Here is a 26,195-nt window from a genome sequence, read left to right as displayed (position 1 = left end):
ACATTTGCAAATAATACAGTGGAATGTAAAAGAACATGTGAACATTTTACAGGTTACAAAGTATGTTTATTTAACAACAAATTTGAAGAGACCATCGGAATAATCCCATAATCGATGCAATGATTACAATGCTTGTAAGGGAGGTATTGCAAATGTTGAAGATGAGGAGCCCGTTTTTTTGCTCATACAAACATTTTGGGGTCTTCGTTGAAGCAGTCGCTTTGCTTCCACAGTGATGTCCCAGAAGTCGTCATGACCTTGAGCCTACAGCACCATAAATGATGTCACCTTGCTCCGAATAGCGAGTTCAGCGAATGGACACAGCGGGTTTACAGTGTCATTCCACATTATTGTTATGGACAGGCAACCGCTCACCAGCAGTTGTATTTGCGGTCCGAAGAAGCCCTCACTCGGGATTTGAAAACCATGGCACGCACAGTAAGGCAATATATACCTAGGTGGGAAAGGTTACAGAAAGTAGGTGTCAGTAACCAACCTGTACCAACATTTTTTAAAAGAACACACAGAAAATATGCAAAGTGCTACACAAAAGTACGTGCTCAAAGTTGACATTCTAGTAATATGTTACTAATGTCCATGTGTAGACGATAATTTAGTTATGAAATGAAAAAGAGGGGACAAATAAAAAAAAAAGAATTACGTCTCATCATTTGAAAGAAGACCAAAAAAACGTGCAAGGTTATACACAAAGTTATGTGGACAAAGTAAACTATTCAAATAAGAAATATTAATGCTAAAAAAGGTTGAGTGTAGTCATACCCTACAAATGAGCAACCTGTACACTCTGCAACATTACAGGAAAAATGTAACAGGGCAGAAAAATAATACGTCAATTATATTAGCACAATTAGATGTGCAGTTATGTAAACATAAAGCACGGTTCCCTGTAGAGTGGCCAAAAGTAAACTTACAAAATATTTACTGCCTCCATTCTTTATCTGCAAATCAGAGACGAATGTGTTCGCAGCAAAGAATCTTCGTTTACTGATATTGCATGTCCCTTACAAACTTTTTAAAACATAACCTTATCAATTGCTATTTTTTTCGACCCTTTCATTCCGTGAATAGCTAGTAAGTTTCTCTTTCGCTCAAGGTCAAAAAACAGTTGCCCCTTTACATTCACTCGGGTGCGCAGGCATATTGAGCGGTCAACCAAAAAAGCAACTCATGTGGCCTTCACTCTGAAGCCAAATACATTCTTTCTTTGAAACAACATATTGAAATTCAATTATGAGAACCACTACTCCCATACACCTCCTGAAGCGCTGTTTCCAGCAAACACTGCAGATGATGGCCTTAGTTTTCAAAACTTAAGAGGCCAATGTGAGGGAAATATTATTCCAAAATACATTTTATCCCACACACTGTAATTGGTTGTGGTGCAGTGAGCACACACTTCCATTTAAACGTATCATTTTGGAGACAAAAAAACTCCAATTTTTCAGTTTGTGCTTCCACAGCTCATTGGCCCCCCTCAAAGTTCACCTTCTGAAATAGTGTTGAGTGTGAGAAGTTCAATGCTCTCTTGTTTTGGAGGTGTTTCGGGCGACATCCGCGCACACGAAAACATTAATAAAAGATAGGGGGGGCACCGAAGAAAGCTGACTTAGTTCACGCTGTTCTTCAACCAATCAGGGAAAGAGCCACATGTTCGTGAGCACAACCTTTTTCCCCCATTCAGTCTAAGGTGAAAAGAGACGTTTTGAGTACGCCTCCCCCTTATAACTTTTGCCCCCCTGCACCAAAAATCTCCAAACTTTCCAAACAAAATTAGAGTGTCCAATATATTTTTTTTGCAACGATTCGTCCAAGGGTTGGACAGTCATAAGGCAGCCAAAAAGTGTTCTGTGTATGGAAACAGACACTCCACCATCACAACACAGTCACTAACGTGCCTGACTAATGTGCTGCAGTGGGTGATGGCAGGACCTAGAGATTTGGATATTTGTCCACATATTTTTTAAAATATAGGTGTACATTGGCATGTACCTCCACCGCTAACAAGGTCGTTTCTGGGTGCATGGGCTTCGTCCATGCACCCAGAAACGGCACCCTCCCCAGAACCATCTGACATGCTATCCTCTAGGACGAGTGTATGCACTGCAGTAATGTGATGTGTGGGTCTGGTCAAGGCCTAGGGTTTTAGGAGTAAGATGTATGGGCTACGGGCTGCAGCCATGGAAGCAAAACTCTACATCCTGCCCACAACCACCTTAACGATGTACAATAGTACGGGTGTATTGATAGGTATGGTATGTTGCACTTGTTCTGGCCAGAGACTGCACTCCTAGCTGTATGTCCATAGATATTATTGCAATGTGTGGATGTGCACTGGATTATACCTCCAGCGCTTATAACTTTGTTCTTGCGTTTATGGCCTTTGGCCATGCACCCAACACTGTACACTCTCCCCTCAACCATGTAATCGATAATCAATACTACACGTGTATCCATGGTCGTGAGATACTGCGGTGGTTGTGGGCAGGGCCTGCAGTCTTGTAAGTATGGCCTTCGGCCTACGGCTTATGGCCATGCATCCAAGACTCTAGGCCCTGCCCACAACCACCGCAGCATGTCACGACCATGGTGGCGTACTAACCAATAACACACCCATAGGAAAATGTAATATAATAGCGACATGTACTCAAAATCAATGGTCACTAACACCACTCATGTCCTACGAACATTTTCAAGGTGCCTGTACACAGCACAGACTCAAATAGCATCCTTAATAGATCCCTCATTTTCTGCACGTACAAACATCCTGAAGAAGGCGCCAATGCAGAATACATAATTGACAGTTGCCGCCCAAACAAGTAGAGTATTTCATCCGTCTCTTACTCTTTTAACCTTTAAGCACTGAAAGGAAATCAAAATAATTTCCCAAACACCATTTCGCATGGCGAACACATCATTAACATCTACCGGCCAAACAAGTACAGTATTTAACCCATCTCTTACTCTGTGATCCTCCCCACGCACTGTAGGAGAGCAAAACAGTTTCCAAAACGGCATTTCGCCTCTGGTAGGTAGCGCGCTGTCTTCGGATCCAACATGTCGGGTGCATCCACACATTCTGACGCACATCACGGCTTGCTGTAGCCAATCGGCGAAGACGTCGCGTGTCCGCGGTGATGACGCCACACCCCGACCAATTGGTATCATGTCCGCGGAGCGAACAGGGAAATGTGACCGCGGAGCGGACATAGATATCACCAATTTATTGAGACATATTTTTTGGTCGTTCTAAAGGAAAATACTGGACGGATTGTCACGAAATTTACTAAAGCACGTTTTCGGGACCAAGCCCCTGCCCCTGCCACAAATTTGGTGAAAATCCATCAAACGGTTTGACCTGTAGGTGTGCGCAAAGTTTTCCACCTTTCAGTCTATGGGAAAAAAAGACGTTTTGGGACCCCCCTATAACTTTTTCCCCCCTGGACCAAACATCACCAAACTTTGCAAAAAAAATCAGAGTGGCCCATATACCTTTTTTTGCGAAGTTTGGTGAGGATTCGTCCAGGGGGAGCAGAGTTACAGGCCACCCAAAAAGTGCTCTTCCTATGGAAACAGCAACTTAACCATAACTACATGGCCACTACCGTCGCTGTGTAATATATATATATATATATACCCCCCCCACATATATAAATATTCCAGGGTACCAGTGATCCAGGGGTTTCTAAGCCACCAGTCATCCCCACACCGCTAATACACCAGAAGACATCCAAACAGAATTGAATAACCAGCAAATTATAAACCTCCTTGCCCAATTTTGGTAACGTAGATGGAACGGCAGGCTTTTCTCTGAAAGGTTGTGCATCATTGATTAGTTGCAACACAGCAAAAATACAATTATCACCCAATGAAAAAAGGAGTGTCCAGTCAAGGTTGTATTAAATATATCTACTTTACTAATTATAATAGTTCTTTTATAATACGCTTAATACCAGAGACTTGGATTTGAACCTGTGTTGCTATGTGTTCTCCTGCTTTCAAGACAAATGCGTTGCCCCTCAGCTATCCTAGTGGATAGCTCAAACAATCAAAACAGACAGTTTAACAACACAATGAAATACAACCCACCCTGTACAGGAATGCAGAGGAAAGACAGTTTAAAAGAAGGAAAAGATATGCACTCTGTACAGTGACAGGAGGGGAGTCGGTATGGTTAATAACCACAACACTTTGGTAAGTTTTCTTGGCTTCAGCACAAAAGGAGCAATGGGTCTTAATATGTCTCTAGGGGCCATTTGGGAAGGACCAGGGGGACAGAACCAAAATGTACCTTGTACTGTAGGTGTTCTTGGTGTTTGACAGTGTCGGGTCAGCTTCAGGTTGCTTTGCAGGCTTCTGTGACAGAGTTTGAGACAAGAGTCAGCTGTGGGTATCAAGTGGCAATGTGGTTTGGCGAGCGAAGCTAGATGAACGGCTGTAGGCTGCCATACACAGAGGCTTGTGATCAGCAATCATTGTCTTAGTGCTGGTTGGTGGTTCTGAAACAATGTTTGAGATGTCTCGGATGTCTTTAAGCATCTGCAGCTTGACAACAGTCAGCGTTGCTGTCGGTTGCAGATCGAGGTACTTAACTGGCTCGAAAATGTCCTTTAAGGCGTATGACAGTAAATGCTCATTGACGTACTTCTCCCAGTTTCTTCAATGGGCTCATGTCATTCTTTAAGGTGGATGGGCCAAAGCTGTGGAGTGTGTTGCAGGCAGCTGCCTTGTCCCTGGTTGTAGGTTCAGAGACCTTCCGGCACTTCCTATCCAGGAAGCTTGCTGCAGAGACTAGCAGGGCACGCTGTGTTGTTTCTGGGTACCAATTTTGGAGAGGCTGGAGGGTCCTCTGAGTTATGTATCTCACTCTGTTCCCTGGGTGATGTTTAGGGGAGGGATTGTGTTTCCCTCTTTGGATCTCCTGGCCTTTCTTCGCTGGCAGAACATGTAAGGCAGACTGTACCTTCAGGCAGGGTCCAAGGTTGTGTAGAGGAGGTCCCAAATATAGCCTGCACTCCAGTCGCCCATTTTGAAGTACCAGGAACGTTCACACCGAGATATGTGACGTATGATGAGCAAATAAACCAGCAGAGAGCTGCAGTGGGGCTCTGCCTAGTACCTATTAGAAGAACAATACCTATTGAAGTACCAATAACCAGACAACCATGGGCAGTAAGGTACCTATTGAGAAAACCCTACCAGCAAATGAAACAAAATGAAGATTGTTTAAGTACTGTACAAGAAGAAACCAGAAAATCCTTAATGGAGGGTGAATGGTGACGTCACGAGAGCCCGGACGGACTCACAGGTAGACTAAATGACGAACCAAGAATGACACAAATAGACAAAACGCCCTGAGAAAAGAGATTGTGAGCTGAAGGTGATAGAAGGCTATCACAGCGTAAGAGAGTTGACCTGTAAGTAAAATAAAGACAATCGAACAGTTTACGACTGTACATATGCTTGGAACCGCAAGAAGCTAAACAGAACAGTGTGGCTTGCTATGTTAAGTAGAAGAATAGAGCGGCAAGCGCCATTGTATATAATCTACCTCAAAATGAAGCACAATATTATAAGTGCAGGTCCACTTTGCATAAGAAGCAGAACCAACTCAGGTTATTAAAGGCCAAGCGCAAGAAGTTCCATATTCTAGCATCAAGAGGAAAAAGGCTGAATCGAAACTCGGCAGAGGCAGCTCATGCCAGGGAAGCCGAGGTCACATAGATAGAAGCTGTAGACAGAAGCTACTTTAATTAAAGCAAAGAACAGACTATCCTGCATCTGAAGAATCGAGATAAGAAAGCGAAGACAGGTGGCAGGGTGAAACTAAAATCAAATGCACAAATGGAGAGAAACGAGGCAAATCTATGGTGTACTAGCACGTGACCAGCCGAGCGAGAGGAGGCACGAGTTCACACCTACGCTTGGCATCCGCCCAGACAGAGATATCAAAACTTTCCAGTCAGAAGATGCAGTTTCGAGGCCAACCACAGTAACATAATTGACACGTTGTTGAAGTGATGATTGATTGTAACCTTAATTGGAGGAGGCCGGGTAGCTGAGGGGGCACCCTGCACCTGGTTGACCATTCTGCGTGCTGCTAGGCAAAGTGGAGAGTTATGCATGGGGTTGATGCCAACCCAATCACAGTGGACCAAATAATCTATGGTCCTGTAGTTAGTAGAACCAATGAGACGTTGTACTTTTAGTGACGTTTACAGGAGTCATTTATGAAGGAAGGGCTTAGATGCCCACCTGACAGTATTTACTCAATCCCCTTACTCCGTTACCATATACAGGTATAGCACCTATATTAAAGTTACCTTTTTCCAACCAATAGAATTGCATGTTAACTTTTGAGTATTACACATCAGATTATGACATGTTTTGAGTATATAAGGTATGTTTTGTATGAAATTCGAGGGAGTTGAAGCGAGACGGGCTGTCGCACTGCTGTTGATTTCCATGTTTCTCTGTTTTTTGTACTTGTCATTAAACAGACTCCCCTTTGCCAAACCATTGAGTTGTCCTTATTGATTGGTGTTGGAGTAAGAGACCCTGCACCCCCATCCATCTTGAGGTGCAGCTATCTCGTCTTAAAGTGCTGAAGAGCAAACCCCTACTCTATGGGCCGGCCGGGGGTCTCTCGGTACAGCTTCTTGTGAAGTCTTCAGATGATCTAATTAATGAACGGCTCTAGCCCTCTTTTAAAGCCAAGTGAGCCACAGTGATTGGTGTAGGCTAAGTGTACTTTAATGAACCAATCCTGGAGTCTCTACCAACAATCTCCTGTATGAGTGAGGTCAAAACCAGAGTTCTTGCAACAGGAAAGGTAAAGGGGTGAAAACATGATCAAGGTGTGCCCTTAGAACTAAAATGAGAGAAATTACCTCTCAGCAGAAAGATCAGTGGCCAAACTCCCTCGATTAAAGAGCCTCTCTGGTTAATGGTCCTCTCTATGTGGTCTTTGTTAAATCGGCAGGTCTCCCTTGAAGCTGTGGTAAAACCAAACTCTCTGGGCCTCATTCCCGGTTTGGAGCTAACCATGGAGTAATTAGCTCCATGCTTGCCTCCGAAAACGTCCCAAATCCGGCATGGTGAATGGAGTAATTACCGGTCCATTCCAGGGTTGGAGGGACCGGTAATTCCCCATTCACATTTTGCCCTTCCCCATTCCCATTTCTGCCCCATAGGGCTCAATGGGAATGGGGAAGGAGGTAATTATGGCACCGTAAATGATGGTACTGTAATTACCTCCGAGGTACCTTTGCGGGTCCCATACTTAACTCCTGCTAAAAGCAGGAGGTAAGGAAGGACCTGCAAAGGGAACTCGGAATACGGAGGTAAGGGATTACCGGCATCGGCACTCTTAACGGTGCCGGTAATCCCTTACCTCCAACCTCGTAATGACCCCCTCTGACTCCTGCAAACCATATTCTCGTACCCTCTGTATGGGGTCCCCATAGCAGGTGGCTTACTGTAAACAGCAGTCCCAGACATGATAGCTCACTGTCCTTGATACTGAGGGTGGGAGCAGGCATCCGGTTGATTGTACATATGAAAAGTTGTTGGGTTTCCTGTCTCCTTTGTTAACCTGTGCAACTATGCCCCATTTGAGCCTGTTTGTAGTACCCTCCATTATTATGTTAATCACTGCCACCAGCTGCAGGACCTAACAAAAAAGCAGGGCGGATCCATGGAGCCTTTGTTAGTTAATCAAGCTGACCATGACAGGGGGGAAGGTTGGTCGTCCCCTTTCCTGGAGATGACATAGTGTACTCCTGGCTGACACATTCCAACTAAATATAACGGGACAAAAAAGATTGTGCCCCGAGGCTGTGTCCACCCAGAGTACACAGGTCTATGAGTTTTTCATGGTGTGAGCATTCGAAAATGTTTGTGATTAGCCCCACACATTTTCCTTAGGTTGGTCTACGCTCATTCCAATTAAACATTTCAAAAAGCCCAAGTGAGTGCACGCCCACCATGCGGATGGTTGAATTCCTCACAATGTATATATATAGAATTCATGCAAGTGGCTTGAACTTCGAGGCGTGGACTGCAGTTAGCTTGCCAGTGCCGCAGAGTGTGGTTTCGCTGTCTCGCTATTACAGTTCCAAGTTGAAAAATACGTTTTCTAGACTTTCCACTGCATAGGGATCACGGTAACTATTTCAAGACTCGGCACGCCCTCAATTTGCAAAATAAGGCTTTTATTATTCTAAGGGACAGAACTGATGCTTTTCACCCTCCCAGACTTCCTCAGAATATTACAAACATGCCTGAAACACTTCATTTTAAAACCAAATCATTGTCCTTTTTCATTTTTCATCATTTTGAAAGTGTTCCCATTCACATGCATATCATGGTCGCCATCTTGGAATGTATACATTTACATATGTGCAAATGGTTGTTATCACAGTAACATCCCCATACCATGTCAGATATACATACAGTTGTATGTATATGGACAGCTAGAGTTGGAAGAGCTGCAATACCTAAAAGTGAAACATCTGTTAACTCCAACCATATACTTTGTACCTAGACCACCAGATAGACCCATTGTCCCTTCTATGGGATCTTACTAGAAAAAGCCTCAGTGTTTATAGATGAATTTCTCTTCCCATTTGTTACAACACTCCCATATCCTACATAGGGGATACTATGGACTTCCTGAATAAAATCTCGAGTATACCCTGGAAATATATACAAATGTTTACAACCCTGGATTTACTGTGATCGCTATATATGATTCCTATGGAGTGGGAAGTCTAGAAAGTTCAGTTATCAATTTGGACAGGTATATACATATTTTGACAAAAAACAATTTGCATTGTTTTTTCACAAAATTCTCTGGACTGCCTTGAATAAAATCATCCATTGCCTGCTGCAGACCCCGCTAAAGTGGATATTTTAGGGATCATTTGTTAAACGGTTCAAAAGTTGGCAAGAAAACAAAAAAGCTATTTTTGGCCTACTTCCATTAATTTTCCCATACAGAAAAAAGGTGCTTCAATTGAACACACGTAGCGTGAAAACTGTGGCACGGATTTGCACAAAATAAGAAACACATTGGGCCCAAAGCGTCGTAGATGGGTTATTGTTGGTTTGAGGTAAAATATGTGCAATTGTTTTGAAATAATTCATTCATAATCTCTAATGGTGCATGTGTCAGGGAAGCTTTTGAGAAATTGCATTATTTCCATGATGCAAGCGATTCTTGTGGTAATTCTGTCAGAGGCAGAAAAAGAAAAGTGCTCAAAGTGATATTCATAGGCAGGAAAGGGGTGGGTTTACATCAGAGTAGAGGCGGGCAGGTGGAAAGTGGACCACATGTAAAGTGTACGTTATACGGGTGGGCTGAAGGCCCCCTTTGTGCCAGATCTTTTTTGTCTTACTAGGGGAATCCAGCAGACATCCTGTGGGATTCTTGTGGAATTGCTGCAAGACTCAGCAGGAAAAACAATAAGTCACACAAACAGGTCAGTGAAAGGGGGACTAGGGCAGGGTCAGGGTGAGTTTACAGAAGGAGGGACCTAGAAAGGAGGAGGTGGCACATGGAGAGTTGCAGTGGGGATGGCGATGCATGACTGCCGGAATGATTACCAGTAATAGTTACCACAGGAATAGAAAGCGACACAGGGTTGACAGTGGGATTTTCCCTGGGGAAACTACTGCAGAAATTACAGAAAAGGGAACAAAGGTGGCATGGACCATGGGCCACTGCCAAAGGCAATGGTTGGTGGAATTGTGTTACCTAGTAGGGAGATGGGCTTCCTCAGTCTTTTTGATTAATTGGGGTAAATTCCTGTATCCAAAGCCATAGGCCAGTGGGCCTCCGTCTTTTCTAATAATTGGTGCAACATGGACAGTGGCCTCTGGAGAAGATATATCATAACAAAACCTTTGAAATTCAGTGAATAAACTTTAGTTAATAAAGAGTTAAAATAATATGATTTATCACAACAAAACCAATGAAAGGCAGCAGTTGTGGGAAGTGATGACCATCTTACCTCATAGTCCCCACCATTACTGAGCCCATGAGAACATATGGGACATCACAGCAAGGATTAACAATGAGATACAAAATGACATTCGGACCTGGGGAAGGGCGCTTAGCCGATCAGGTGGCTGGAACAGCAGGTGAGAATACACAATCCCTGCCTTCTGTTCCAGCCACACAAAGCCCTTCCCAGGGTGGCGCTTTCTTTGTTCTTTTATTTATTTTTCTATTGTCGGGTGGCAATAGGGAGCCTTCCCAAGGCACTACACAAAGTTCCAGGTCCAAAAGCTAAAAAGCAATAACGTTCTCAGTTCAAATTCAAAAGGTAAAGTTCCAATTCAAACGTCAACATTTCTTATTGCCCATAGTTGTTTCTTCACTATTGGGTCCTTGGGGAATGCCTCCCTTCTCAAGGTATCTTGCGCTCATTGTATTCACAATGAAAGGGGAATGACTCCCTTCTTCTGGCCCTTTTCCAGGCTTACCCACAGATCACAACACCAGGGTGTCTCCCTTCCCCTGGCATTGCCTTGTGTTTACTTTATAGTTCACACCACTAGGGGAATGTCGGAATTTCCCCTGGCCGTTCCTCAGGCTTACTTCACAGTTCACAACCTCAGGGGGGAATGTGCTCCTTACCTTGGCCTTTCCTCGGGCTCACTTTGCAGTTCACAACACCAGGTGGAATGTCTCCCTTCCCCTGGCTTCTTTGCACTTTTAGCACAGTTCACAATACCAGGGAGTAATGACTCCCTTCCCCTGGCTTCTTTCTTATTCTTTTACTGCCACAAAGAAGATGGCTTACAAAGGTTCCTTTAGTGCTTGGCTTTGCCAGACCTGGTTCACTCTCCTGCCAGGCATTTCCCCAAAGAGAATGGCTTGCAAACGTTCCTCAATGATTTGGATGCCTCTTCTTCCCTTTTGTATGCAGGTCCAAAACCCGTATTCGTATTTCCTTCCCAGGGATTCCCTCCTCACCCCTGCTCAGTAGACTTCAATTTTCCCCAAATCCCTTATGCCCTCTCTAAGCTACCCTGCCCTGCAACCTTTTGGGTTCTTGGTGGCTTCCTCCGGTTGGTCTGGGCTCTCCGAGCTTTGGTTTTGGTCTTCCCCCTGCTTCTCTGGCTTTCCAACAAGTTACGGCATCCCCACAGCGGGACTCTGCATGCACCATCCAGGTTGTTCTCCTGGCCAGGCTTACGTCCTGTTCTTCCTCGCTGGACTGAACAGGGACATCTGGGTTCCCTCACTCTTGCCGCACTCTTTGGTTTCTTCCTGGTACTCTGCCGAACCGCTTCCTCACTCGCGGTTCCTCCAGGGAGGGCTTCTCTCTTTGGTAAGTCCTTTGTCTGTTTTTATTTAAAATCTAGCAAAACAACTCAAACGTGTATGTACATTCTCTTGAGGACTCTTCATTGCTCTGCATGTTCTCCTCGTCCCAGTATCTTCCAGGGAAGTCTTTCTAAGGTCAAACCTAGTCTTCCTCATCCCACTTAATGCCACAGTGGCAAATGGAAGTATGGGCTACAGAGGGTTGACTGAAGGGATAGCAGGATGTGTAGAAGGTGGGTGGAGGTGATGAAGGGTTGGCATACTGTGTTTCCTTCAGATGGACGTCCTAGTCCCTAGACGGGAAGTCTCTCCCTGTGAGATCCTCCCACTGAATACCACCCACAGGGGGACTATTAGGTAGCAGCCTCACCTCCCCTGTCTCATGGAAAGGGGCTACCCCCTTTGAATTTTGTTATTGTATATTTTATTTGAATGTTTTTCTCACTATTGCAATGCTGGAATTAAATTACTGCTCGTGTGCCTATATGCACCATAAATGAGACCTATAAAATAAAACAAGTGCATTCATTGACTCCTTATTAAGACTACACCTCTGTACTCCAGATATGCTATCACCAATCCACAAATGAAACTGAGCCTCAATGTCCCCATATTATGCAGCATTTGCGCGGGTTAGTGAGTGAGATAGAGAGAGGGAACTTCTTCACTGGTGTCGCAATGTATCCTTTACGTCAATAGCAGCCTTTCGGAGCTCTTGTGATAGCCGGCTCCCTCGCTGTGCAGAAGTGATGATGCAGTCTGTGATTTCCTTGCAGGTCTTTGTGGTGGCCTTTGTCCCTGCATCCATTGCTGCATGTTGGCTGATACATTAGGTGAATGCTTCTGTACCCCATACCTACCCGGAGCACGTGTGGCCATGAGGACCAGCCTGAGGAACCGTTTCAATATTAAGGTAAGAGGCAATTTTTAAAAAACATTTATTTATTGAATATTTGTGATATGCCTATACAACAAATAATTGTATTTCCAGGCGCCATAAGACAAAAATGAGGACGGCACAAAGGGAGTAATTAAACAATAATAAAAACAGTAGATAAACAATCGCAGTCCTACTAGGCCCTGTGACATTTGGACGTTCAAGTGTAGTGATGAGACGTGCAGGAGAGAGGGAAGGGTGAGGGAGGAGGGGGTAAAGTATGGGCCAGTGATGAGAGCCCATGAGGAGAAATACCTAGGGGTGGCAGTGGAGGAGGCCACTGGCTAAGTGCTAGGGCAGAGTTGTCCCTGGGGGGGATGCACAGTCGCCTGGCTGGGAGCCCAGAGGGCAGCGCTTAGGGGCGTGGGCGCTGGTGTCGACTGGGCGGAAGGCCTGGTAACGTATTAGACTCATGAAGGACCAGGTCACCAGTCTCAGCGGCAGAGGGGAAATTAGCATGAGAGGGAGAGAGGGAAAGAAGTAGAAAATTAGTTGTGAGGAGTTTCTGGAACTTAAGAAGGTCCGGCTCAAGTCTGAGAGGGGCAAGGAGGTTGTTCCAAAGGAAGGCACCAGCCGAGGATAGAGACCTACCCCACCCTCTGCTTGGAAAAGCGTTTGATCAGCAGAGAGTTAGAGTTAGAAGTGCAGAGGGCTCTAGCAGGGAGGTATTTAGGAAGAGAAAGTTGGAGAAATCGAAGTACCAGGCCCCAGAAACCCTTGTGGATGATGCAGAGGGTCCTTGTGATTACGAGGAGCCAGAGGAGAGATTTTAGGGCTGGAGAGATACAGTCCCTGTGCTTGAGGCCAAGTATAGGTTGATGCCCTATTCTGGATTAGCTGAAGGGGCATGGGGAGTAAAGGGCGAGAATGAAGAAGAGGCTGTTGCAGTAGTCCAGCCTAGAGAGGACCAGAGCTCTGAAGACATTGGGCCTCATTACGAGTTTGGAGGTAGCCAAGCTGTTTTTACCGGCATGGCTAACCCCAAACCCAGGTCCGGGTCCCACAAAATGGGAATAACCAGGCCATTCCAACCTTTGTGGGCCTGGTAATTTCCATGTGCGGGACCCGGTACGTCCCCAGTCCCATTTGAGCCCCTATAGGGCTCAATGGGAATGGGGAGGATGGTAACAACGGTCTCATTCATAACGTGAACATTGCTACCATCCTGTTCTGCTAGCGGGTGCCGCTCTGCATGTCAGGTCTGACCAGGCGTGCAGAGCGGCCCCGCGAGCAGAACTCGTAATGTGGCAGTAGAGTGATAACGACGCTGGCAGCACTACCATTGCCGTTATCACACTACTGCCAGGGTTGTAATGAGGCCCATTGAGTTTCTGGGAAAATGTGAGGAAAGGGAGAATGCCTGTAAGGAGGTGAAGCTGGAAGTGAGGCTTCTTGGCAAAGTCCAAGATGTGAGGGGTGAAGGAGAGAGCGCAGTCAAAGATGACCCCAAGGGTTTTGGCCTCACAGGGTGGTGAGGGTAAAGTGCCCAAGGAGGGCGTCCAGAGGGTAGGAGGGAAATGGGGTGCAGGTGTCTCTATGAGAAGTGTCTCCGTCTTACTGGCATTAAGGCAGAGATCGTCAGCCATGCACCATGCCTGGATGGCTGTCAGACATTCCGAGATGAGAGAAGAGGAAGAGGAGAAAGTAGAGGGAAGTTTGAAGTAAAACTGAGTGTCATCAGTGTAACACTGTAAATGAGGAGAGAAGGAGGGTACAGGTGAGCAAAAGGGGCGAGATAGATATTGAAGAGCCACAGCAATAGGATAGAGCCACGGGGGATGCCACAGGTAGAGAGTGAGGTGGTGGAGGAGAAAGGGCCCAGTTGCAGCTGGGAAGAGTGGTTCGTGAGGAAAGAGGTCAGCCAATCCGCTGCCCGGTCCGTGATGCCAAGGGTATCACAGAGGTGTTTTATCAGGATAGAATGTTTTACGGTGTCAAAGGCAGAGGAGATATTGAGGAGAATGAGGACAGCAGGCAAATTGGAGTCAAAGTTTACAAGCATGTCTTCACATGTGTTCAGGAGAGCAGTTTCCGTGCCTCTGGATACTCTGAATCCAGATTGATGGTCGTGAAGGCAACCAACAAGTTAAGTATGATGGGTCAATTGGGGGAGGGACAACTTCTCCAAGAGTTTACCCAGGAAGGGGTGGTGGAGATAGGGTGATAGTTAGCTGGGCTGCAGGGGTCATTAGACTGCTTTTTTAGGAGAGGGTGCACAAGGGAGTGCTTGGGGGTTAATGGGAAAGAGCTAGTGGTGAAGGAATAGTTACTAGAGGAGCAGAGGAGCACCTGTTTGGATTAGACCTTCATAGAGCGGATAACTTTGGAGACCTCATCAGTTGCTATGGCTAGAAGTGTGAAAACAAAAATAAGATATCAAGGCTGAGTACCCCAAAAGGAAATACATCAAACTCGGGTTACAAAGGAAAATACAAAGATCTTTATTTTATACTGAACAGTTTCAAAAGACAAAGCAACAGATAGCTATCGGCCCTCAGTACAACACAACGAACTCCAGCTTGGTTCGGTGTGCTCAGTGAATGGGACTGTACATTAGAATAGTCATGCCTTTTATACTCTCGAAATCATGATGTTCAACCCACCTACAAGTTACTATAAGTTAATACATCACGGATCTAGGGTTTGTGCCGAGTTCATACCTCTATACATTTAGGGTTTACCTTTAATACATTCATCAACAAGTCACAATGGCAACAGTATGTCTTAGGATTCCTCGTTAAGCCTTCTAAAACCTTTCTGTACAATATAGTTAAACAAGTGTTCACATTTCGGTATTTGAATATATTGTGTTCAACATGTGCTTGCGGAATAGCTTAGTTGGCACAGGTAATCCTCTACACACAGGTCAACGAAGGACAAGGTCTCAGTTCATGACCCCAACATGTGGCCTGCAGGCAGATTACATATTAGCTTATACACAGAGGTCAAGACGACCATGTTACATTCAGAATGACACTGTCCACCATCTTAGAACACAGGGTGACTTTAGAGAGAAAGTCTAAAATGGCGGATAGACCTAAAATGGCGCCTTACACTGATCTAAGGTCAAGACCTTGCAACGCGGATTTCTCCCCAAGTGGCTTATAAGCAGCTTGGCGTAGGCCAATATACATATATTCATACAGTTTAGGAGGCAGAATATGATTTCCCGTTCGACAAACCCTCCTTTTGGCCTATGCCAAGCTCGAAACTACTTCTGGTCACTTTTACAAATAACTCCACGTTTCACCATCCATACAACCTGAATCACTATCAGAAATGTCTATTGCCATTAGATTGGTTATCAGGATTTACTTCAGAACATATTCTTTGGAGTTCTTGTCTGGGACATATACCTTGTGTCCTATTGTACTTATCGCCTGTGCGCAACATCCACCTAACATCGAACATATACTAGGTAAACACTGTACACAGCAACAAAGGATCAACAGAATCCCTAAAATGATCAATAAGACCGAAAGTACCTTCCAACCCCAAGATCACACGAAGTCCCAGAACCAAGCACGAAGATCCCAGTTTCCCTCTGGAACATGCACTTCTGAACTAAGAACATGCAGAATTTGTATTGCCTTGAAGATAGTTTGGGAGGAGTCTGGCACGAAAACACAGCAAGCGCACCCCACTAATTTACACACTCCACCACGTCCAGCCAGAATGAAATCTAATGCCATCCGGTTCTGAAGTGCTAATAATCTTATTTTTTTCTGCTCTAATGTCATATTATAGAGTATGTCCATGGTCCGGTTGATGGTTCTCTCCACTACTCTCGCTAGTCTCCTGATATCTTCAGAGTTTGCTATTTGTCCCCAAAATGCCACAAAGGATTTCGCTACATCACCCAGAACCTGTGCGGGAGTGTCACCATTCTCGTCTCGCCGTGGACAAGCCTTTGAAACCTCTACAGTACTGGCTATGAATACCCCGGGTAACAAGATCCCCAAATAACAAGTTCCCTGCCAGTCCCTGTGTAACCATGGAAATGCTTCATTACCGCAAGCAAAGTAGACAGGTTCGCCTACATACAAAGGTCTGTCTTCCCCAGTCAAATTTGCAACGTTGGCGCAACCTTTAAAATTTCCAATTGACTGAGTTCCATTCCTCTGTATGCAGAAAGAAACTGAATCGGGGCTATGGTTAACAGTGTAAGAAGGAGGCATGGCATCCTTATTGCCTGTAGGAGCCATTTTGAAAGAGATCAAAGATTGGAAAGGACGAGAAAATCGATCAGAAGGCCTAATAGAAGCAATGTTGAGCTTGCTCCTATTCGCAAAGAGCGAGCATCCCAGGGGCGTAAGAACACGTTTCTCAAAACTATTCAAATTAGTACCATCAAAATTCAACGAGATGCTATTGTTCCATCGGCCAAAGAACCATCCTCTAAGAGAAGCATAACAAGCAGTTGTCAAAGGTAAAGGATGAATATACCAACCCAGCCCTTTATCCCCGTGTTTTGGCAAATGCGAACAGACCCAACAGTTGGACTTATTAAAAATGGCAGGTGTAGCATTCATGATGAGTAACAATGTATTATTGTATCTTTGTCTATGCTGAGAGTCTCTAGGAGATAAAGTGTGCAGATGCACGAAAGGAGTAGAAACAGTGGGTACATTTTCATTTGGTAACAAGGTCTCGAATGGATGCACTTCTTCTAGATACCAAAAGCTCAGAACAATTACTACCAAAAACCCAATCGACATTATAAAAAGACAGCAGTACGTTTTCGGGGCCCAAACAGTTTGTCAATTGTCACAGCTGGTCACACGATCATTTATCAGTCCTGTACGAGCGGTAGCGGTTGCAGGCATTGCAGTCTTCAAATGAAAAAAAAAGCAGTGTTATTTGCTGGCGACCTCCTGGCCGAGTGACTTCTTAGTCCTTCCACAACCCTAGCTAACAGAATCCCCTTTTTCAAACAATTACTTGGGCAAAAAGCAAGCCCCTGATGATTTTTCTTCTTCTTTCTTCGTCGAACGTGCCGTAAGTCTATTTCCTTGGATGCAAATTGTGCCTTGTTGTCCCTGGTACTAATTGATCCAAGAACAACGTGTCGTCACTTCCCATTGGAAGCAATGTATCAAGAGCAAGTGAAGATGCAAGACCCGGAAACAACAGTTTCCGGAAGCAAAACTTTTAGAGAGTGTGGAGACAAATGGCTGTTTCCCCAGGCCTCACAGGCTCAGAGGGAATCTCTGAAGCACTCTCAATGCTGTTTACTGCTTCAGGATCGTTGGTTGCAGTATCGGTGAGGGGTTCTCTTTCTTCTGTATCGTATGGCACTGGGTGTGGAATCCTCTTGACATGCATCACGTGGATCCAGTTTTTTCTTTTCTGCCTGTGACCCGCACTGCCGTCTGTGTGACCAGCAGGACCTGGAATGGGCCCCGCCACCGAGGTGCAAGGCAAGAGGATCGCTCAAATGCCTTCGTCAACACCCAGTCACCGGGCTGAATGCTGTGACCTGGGCCATCGTATCGTACAGGTAAAGCACCTGGTGATAAATCAAATACAGGTTTTTAGTCAACTGACTAGAGTAATCTGAAAGAAGTACATTTTTGATATTTTTCAACGAACGACATTTTGGAAGGTTCCAGATATTCGCAGGTCGCCCCATTACCAACTCAAAGGGAGAGAGCCAGTCTTAGTTTGAGGGGTTGTAACACGATCGGTAAGGTGTCCGGCCATTTTAGTTTGGTGCCAGCACACGTCTAAGCAAGCTTGCTCTTGATGATGCCGTTGTGTCTTTCTACTAGTCCAGCACTCTGAGGGTGTCTGGCCGAATGGAACCGTTTGTCGATTTGTAATCCCGCGCATATCTGCAGAATTACAGCAGTGACAAAATGTGGACCATTGTCCGACCAGATGACTCTTGGTGCCTGAACCTTGGGAAATACTCCTTTAACATAGTTTTTGCAGTAGTCATGGCTGTAGCGTCTTTTACAGGGGAAGCCTAAACCCATTTGCTGAAAGCACTAATGACAACTAACACATATTTCAAATTATTGCACCGTTCCATTTCAATAAAATCAAAGTGTATAACTTCAAAGGGGACAGAAGGTGGACCGAAACTTTCCCTTAGAAGTCGATGTTCCCTTTCCTACATTGTGCTGTAAACAGATCATGCAGTTCTGAACATATCGCTCAGCTATTTTTGAGATTTTGTCATTCGCCCAAACTTTCTCCAACATTTTTGTAAGCTTCCGGGCACCTATATGTGTAGGGCCATGAGCCATGGTGACCATCATCATTAAGTATATGTCAGGAAGTAGCCATTTCTCTTCAACTATATCCACCCATCATCATCAAGCTTCCCCAAGCCCTCAGCCCATTTCTTGGACTCCTCTAGTGTGGCATTGGCTTGGATGTCCCTTACACACTCAACACCCTCATCCATTGCATAGGCATTCACAGTCTCCCTTGAATTGTACACGCTTGCAGAAAAATCGGTGGCAGTCTGTTTAGCTAGCTGATCAGCGAAAGCGTTCCCTTTTCCTATATCATCTACAATCTTTTTATGTGCTGCGCATTTTACGACAGCTGAGTAGGAAGTGCAAGCGCTGAGAGCAGTTGTACTATTAGGGAGCCATGCTGGATCTTTGTACCGTGTGAAGTTAAGAACCCTCTTTCTGCCCAAAGTCTACCAAAGCTGTGAACCACCCCAAAGGCATACTGACTATCAGTGTATATGTGCATTGTAAGCCCTTCGGAAAGTTCACAAGCTCGGGTCAATGCTATAATCTCTGCACAGAGTTATGCGTGATTCTCTTGGTTTCCACGACCGTGCTTAATGTGGTGATTGCATAAGCAGCTGTGGACTTACCATCCGGAAGTTTGAAGCAGAAGCCATCGCAAAACAGCTCCCCTTGTGGATTATTCAAAGGAGTGTCTTTTAGATCACTTCTACCCTTTGTCTCTTGTTCGGTAATGTACAGACAGTCATGTGACTCTTCGACTCTTCGTCACTGCAAGCAGTTCATCCGGATTAAGAACACAACACCTCTTAATTTGTATGTGAGGAGCAAACGAGATCAATTCATATCTCGTCACCCGTGTGGAAGTGAGGTGTTGCATTTGAGTTCTGTTCAATAGAAGATCTACAGAGTGAGGCACCATCAGGGTTAGAGGATGGCCGAGGACCATTCCCTCTCTCTGTTTTACTCTCTGTTTTACAGACGCAGCAGCAGCAGCGACAGCTCGCAAACATCTTGGCAAAGCACATGCTACAGGATCAAGGGCGGAAGAAAAGTAACCACATGGACTATTCTTCCCTCCATGTTCCTGCGTTAATACAGCCAAAGCACATCCATCACATTTATACACAAACAACACAAAGGCCTTTTCATAGTTTGGTGTGCCCAAAACCGGTGCCGAGCACAATGCAGTCTTGAGCAGATCAAATGCTTGCTGGTGCTCCATGTTCCATGGCAATGGCGAAGAAATGCCCTTCTTCGTCAAAGCCAACATCGGCTTAATCACTAGTGAAAAAGTGGGGATCTACAACCTACAGTAAGATACCATACCTATCAAGGCTCTGACTTCCCTCTGTGTATTTGGGACAGACATGCTAGAAATTAGTTTTATCCGTTCAGGCATCAATCTTCTTCCCTCCTTTGACAGGAGATAGCCTAAATAGGCGACCTCCTGACAACAATATTGAAACTTTTTAAACAAAGCTTTGTGTCCATGTTTAGCCAAGTGCATATGTAATAACAGAGTGCCCTCCTTACAAGCGCTCTCTGAGTCGGCAGCCAAAAGTAAGTCATCAACATACTGAAGCAGTGTAGAAGTAGAGGGCAATTCAAGGGTATCGAGCTGTTCTTTCAAAGCCGTACTATAGATTCTAGGACTTTCCGTGTAACCTGCGATGCACTTGTAAAGGTGAACGAGCGTCCCCCTAAGGTGAACGCGAACAAGTATCTAGTGTCCTTATGTATAGGGATACTAAAGAAAGCATTCTTCAGATCCACAACACTAAAGTGAGTAGCTGAAGCCGGGGTCATAGTTAATATTGTCGTCACATCAGGCACAATTGGAAATTGCGGAGTGACAACCTTATTGATGGCATGTAGATCAATTATGAAATGAAATGGAATTGCATTATCATCTTTTTTGTACACGGGCAAAATTGGACTATTGCACAACCTACCTGCAATTTCCTCAATCACCCCTCGATGCACAAAATCGGAGACAATGCATTTCAAAGCTTGCTCACCCTCAACTGAAATCTTATATTGTGGAATACGGGGCAGCTTTACTCCATGTTTCAAGACTATTTTAACAGGCTCGATCTGCAAAACACTGACGTCATTGTCATCAATTGCCCATAAACAATCTGGTACATTACTGAATTCTGGCGGCAAAGGTCTGGACAAGAATTGTGAGACAGAAAGTTGCTGTGGTGAAATTGTCAAACGCACTCCATCAGAAGAACAATGAATTACCGCATTTAATTCCTTCAACAGATTCAACCCCAGCAAATTCTCTCCACAATTTGAAGTCAAAAGGAATGGACAGTGGTCTGTAAAGGGACCCAAAGAAACAGTTACCAGCGAAGAAACCGGACAGACAACTGGTGTGCCAGAAAACCCTACAGAAACATTGGTTTGCCCTGACAGTGGAATGTTTTGAACCCGAGAACGATCAAAGGAACACGTCTGTGCCCCTGTATCTATCAAGAACAGATGTTTCCTATTTCCCACTATCATTTCAATGTAGGGACCTTTCTGATTGACGGGAATAGGTGTAGGTTCCAAACCCTGTTTCGGGCAATCCTAGCGAAACAGAATATCGTCAAAAGGAAGTTCTTCAGAGAGGTAAGCGGCAGAAGGATGATCAAATATATTTCTAGTATCCACACTTGGTACCTGATTATCCTGCGAAAAAGGTTGCTGTGGATCCTGTGCAAACATACCTCTACCAGGGCCCCCTACACCCAGGCGACCTCTGGATCGTCTTCCCATATTTCCAAATGTGTTATTTGACCTTTGTCGAAGGACCAGACATTGTACATGCCAATGACCCTCTTGCCTACAATAGGCACACTGTTTAATGTTCACAGGACCCAAGGGCGCATTTCCTTGTGGAACATACTGACCTCTAATCTGTGAACTACCTCCTCTAGGGCCTCTGACTATTTGCTGTAACAATACTTTAGTCTTCAAATCGCCTTTTCTTTTTTCGACTCTTTCCTTTTCATTATTGACGCGATTCTCACAGTACTGAGCCATGTGCAGTACTTCTGACTGAGACTTTGCTTGCCAATCGCTCTCAGAAGACATAATCTGCGACTGGATGTCAGGCAGCAATCCAGGCACAAATTTGTCTTCGAATAATCTTTTCCCAGACTCTGTGCCTAAGTCTTGTCCACTGAAATCCGAGAATACCTGTTCGAACCAATTAAAGAACTCGGTAGCACCCTCAGACTTCCCTTGGACACATGCCGTAAGCTTGTCCCAAATAATTCTTTTTTCAGGAATTATGGTTTTCAATTTCGCAATGATTCTATCAGGTAAAGTTAGTATCACCTGAGGCGGTCTCTCGCCAGCTGGCCTTTCTCCATCAAATCTGATTATGTTAGCCCATGTATCTCCTAACCCTGGTACGTCGTCTATAGTCCTAACCTGTTTCCACAAATCTACGGGCAGGAGTACAGGAAACAACAAGTCAATATCACTTAAGGTGAATACTGAGGATTGGAAGACAGACTCTATTTCTTTATAGGATCCTGTCAGGTTTTTCCTAATGTCGGGAATAGCTTGTTTAATATTGTTCACTTCCTGTCTCGAGAACGGGACTGAACAAACTGTGACACATAATGTGCAGGTATTTCCACAGCAGCTGTACCCGCTGCAACATTAGCAGGGATCTCAACCTTTGGGACGAGTGTCGGAGGAACTTCTCTCATAGGCAACTGAGAAGTAGGCAACTCCGAACGCTCATTAAGCAACAGAGCCAAATCGAGCGCTAAAGCAGCCGAAGAGGTGTCAAATGAAAAAGCTCTCTTATAAATACTCAATAACTCTGTGGTACAACAAATCTTTCTTTTTACACATTCATCCCGCAGGTACTCTACCATTACCTGTATCACTTTCCTCTGCATTTCTGGCGTATACTGACTATATGTATCATATACTTCAACTGAAGTTATCAACATGTCTGAGATCCATCTAATCGCATCTTGAGTAAAGATTTGTGTTTCCTCGGATATCGATTTACGACAAGGAAGGAACCGCTTCTGTACGTACATACTATCCTCATCGTCATCCTCATTCTGTAACCTTTCCAACTCCTTTCTATATTCAAATATCCTCTCAACATGCTCTTGTACTTTCTCCACAGTATCTCTAGAAAGCGCTAAGGTGTTTAGATCCCTCAACCCTTGTGGGAGATCTGTATTGTTTAATCTGTCCCACATTACACATAAGTGAATCCCTAATCCCTCAATAAAAATATTTTTCTCAGGAAAATTGTCCATATTAGAAAGTGTGGCAAAAACATTAGCTCGATCATCCCTCTCCATACAATGTTTAGCCCACGCGATCAAGTCACGTTTCTTCTCTGGAGGTACAGTATTGCGAGTGACAACCCTTGATCCCGCTCCCTGATCGACTACAAGCGGTGCAGGAGCACTTAGAAGAGGGAGAGCAGGCAAGTTCAATGGAGGTACTGTTACTGGTGCAATAGGAAGAGGCGGAGGAGCAGGTGGAGGAGCAGCAGCAAAAGGAGGAACAACGACTGGAGGAAGAGGAATAACAGGGGGAGCAGGAACAACAGCCAGAGCAGGAGGAGCAGGAATAACAGCAGGAAGAGGCAAAGCAGCAGGAAGAGGAACATACGGAGGTGGCGCAGTGGCACCAGGCCTTAATTCATTTAACAATTTATCAATAAATTCGTCGGAAACATGAAAGTCTTTAGAAGGATACATTTCTGAATGCCAAGTGAGAAAGCCCTATCCATATTCCTAGCCAACTCAGACTGTTTATCTTGGTCATATAACAACGCTTTTTCAGCGTTCGTTTTATGACGGCGCGCATGTTTTTCCCTACTCTTAAGTTGTAGCAAAGCTTCCTTTTTCCAATTCTGTAAAACATCGAAAGCTGCAGGTCTAGCCTTTTTCTTTAATAAAATTGACTCTAAATACTCAATACAAGGGATTTCAAAACTACCATTGATGGGCCACTGAATTTCAGAAACATGTCTAGTTTGTCTGTGCCAAATATCATTAAACACTATACTACCAATGCCATGCTTACAATACATAGTACAAGCCAGCGACCTCCTGTGGTGCCAGACGGCTAAATTCCAAAGATTGTCTATCACTGCGGAATAACGCCCTGAAGCAGGTAGACAATTTCCCAGGCATATCAGAACACTGGTGTTACCTGGTTAATAATTGTATTTGCAGATACAATGTGCCAAAACAAATTATCAGGATACTTAAGAATCGGGTCACGACTCACCTGATCAAGCCTAAGGAGGTCCGATCGGATTTCAAAGATTCTTTTCTAACTAATCTTACCTCGTGTTTGGTGATTTCGGCAAATCTACCCGCCTTGATAAGTGGACCCTTGTCAAGATGCCGAGAAGGACAACAAGCTCACCGTCCAGGGATCAGGTCGTGCAGCGCTGCTGAGGTGTCGCGTCTCTTTCAGAAAGGGGCCCCTTTTTGTTACACCGTCCAATCCCGGTCCGATAGCTTGAGTCAACCTTCAAAGAGCTGGCATCAATCTTGACTGTCCTTATTCGGGTGCCATCTGTGAAAACAAAAATAAGATAGCGAGGCTGAGTACCCCAAAAGGAAATACACCAAACACGGGTTACAAAGGAAAATACAAAGATCTTTATTTTATACTGAACAGTTTCAAAAGACAAAGCAACAGATAGCTATCGGCCCTCAGTACAACACAACGAACTCCAGCTTGGTTCGGTGTGCTCAGTGAGTGGGACTGTACATTAAAATAGTCGTGCCTTTATACTCTCGAAATCATGATGTTCAACCCACCTACAAGTTAATATAAGTTAATAGATCGGAGACAGTCACAATCCGAGAGAGAAGCCGGCACATGCGGCGGAAGGTCGACATGGACCAAGAACAAGAGGCGGAAATTAACCACCTATAAGGGAAGCTCTGGGAGGCATTGCCAGCCAGCACGGGTCCAGTACAGGATGTACACCCAATTCAAGACGCTTTGGATTGAAGTGTGCACAGATTCATTCCGGCTTTTCTTCTGCCTGTCTCCGTTGTTTGGAGACCTTCACAGAAACACAGTGGGATCGACAGAATTATGGAACTTTGTTTGAAAAAGAAAAGAAGCTACATCTTGAACATCTAGATGACACATATTACGTATTGAATTTAACCATGTTGATATGAATTGTGGTTTCGGTATTCAACAACCTAAATGTCCTGATGAGGTGCACCAGATAGAAATAATATATGTCTATTGTGGTGCCCGAAACTCGAGTAGACGACAATACCATAGAGCCCACCTCGTGAAGTTGGGCTGCTTTGAGTTTCTGTTAAATTTATAGACAATTAATAACATGTTCACGAATAAGGCCTTTTGGAACATTTGTCTTGTTTAACTATGTGGAAAGGTAAATGAACTTAGTGTCAAATAGGTGCTTGGAATTCATATAACAACATTGGAGTCCTAATAGATGGGTGTTCTATCTCTAGAACAGAGTGATTAGAAAATGCGAGTTTTTGCACAGTACGAATGATGGATGGTATGAATGTGGATGAAAGTGGATGCGAGTAAAGGATGAGTGAAATGCGATCACAGTTTTTTGGTAAGATAGGTGCTCTTTCTAGATGTGACATGTGTGTCTTTAAAATTGGCTTTTAACATATGAAATGTCATTGTGTTATGTGTGGTATTTCTATAAATGGATATTTTTATAATGAATTTTGAATAATAAATGCAATAAATGAATATTAAGCTTACATATCGTGTTCTGTCTACAACATATGCCCGTTGAGTAGGGCTGCCTGGTTGGAGGGGATGGTTGTCAGCGTTTTTACGCATGACTTATTGTATAAATGAATGGAGGGGATGCACTTATCTTTGGATAATTGCCACTTTTGTATTGAGTTCATACCTCTATACATTTAGGGTTTACCTTTAATACATTCATCAACAAGTCACAATGGCAACAGTATGTCTTAGGATTCCTCATTAAGCCTTCTCAAACGTTTCTGTACAATATAGTTAAACAAGTGTTCACATTTCTATATTTGAATATATTGTGTTCAACATGTGCTCGCGGATTAGCTTCGTTGGCACAGGTAATCCTCTACACACAGGTCAACGAAGGACAAGTTCTCAGTTCATGACCCCAACATGTGGCCTGCAGGCAGATTACATATTAGCTTATACACAGAGGCCAAGACGGCCATGTTACATTCGGAATGACACTGTCCACCATATCTTAGAACACAGGGTGACTTTAGAGAGAAAGTCTAAAATGAAGGATAGACCTAAAATGGCGGTTACACTGATCTAAGGTCAAGACCTTGCAACGCGGATTTATCCCCAAGTGGCTTATTAGCATCTTGGTGTCGGCCAATATACATATATTCATACAGTATAGGAGGCACAATATGATTTCCCGTTCGCCAGAAGGGAGGAGCGCCAAGGGAGGCACAGGAACAGGAGCGGGAGTGGAGGTGAGGAGGTGAGGGTGGTGGAGAGTGAGGATGTCCTGGTTTTTGTATGTGAAATGGGAGGTCAGTGCGGTGCAGAGAGCCTGGGAAGGAAGGGGAGAGGTTGATACTGCAGTTGGATTGGCGAGTTCCTTGCAGATTTGAAAGGTTCTACTGTGTAGTTAATGGCTCCAGAGATACGGGCTTGGATTTGGGCCCTCTACTTGGAGCGGATAGAGAAA

At 44.5% G+C, this 26,195-nt stretch overlaps 1 protein-coding gene across 2 annotated transcripts in view; it reads left to right on the top strand.

Annotated features, from left to right (window-relative positions):
• The window catches only part of LOC138530615 (cornifelin-like), a 134,552-nt gene that overhangs the window by 60,774 nt on the left and 47,583 nt on the right, over positions 1-26,195 (top strand). For both annotated transcript variants that reach the window (XR_011284852.1, XM_069640924.1), the window contains exon 3: positions 12,130-12,266. Coding sequence is in view for 1 of the 2 variants with exons in the window: in XM_069640924.1 (XP_069497025.1) it covers positions 12,130-12,266 (137 nt within the window). In the remaining variant the exon portion in view is untranslated. The remainder of the gene's footprint in view (positions 1-12,129; positions 12,267-26,195) is intronic.

This window comes from Ambystoma mexicanum, chromosome 1q (assembly GCF_040938575.1).
Source record: "Ambystoma mexicanum isolate Mex_15411 chromosome 1q, UKY_AmexF1_1, whole genome shotgun sequence".
Taxonomy (NCBI): Eukaryota; Metazoa; Chordata; class Amphibia; order Caudata; family Ambystomatidae; genus Ambystoma; species Ambystoma mexicanum.
The sequence above is the reverse complement of the archived record's forward strand: the minus strand, read 5'-3'. Positions and strand labels throughout refer to the sequence as shown.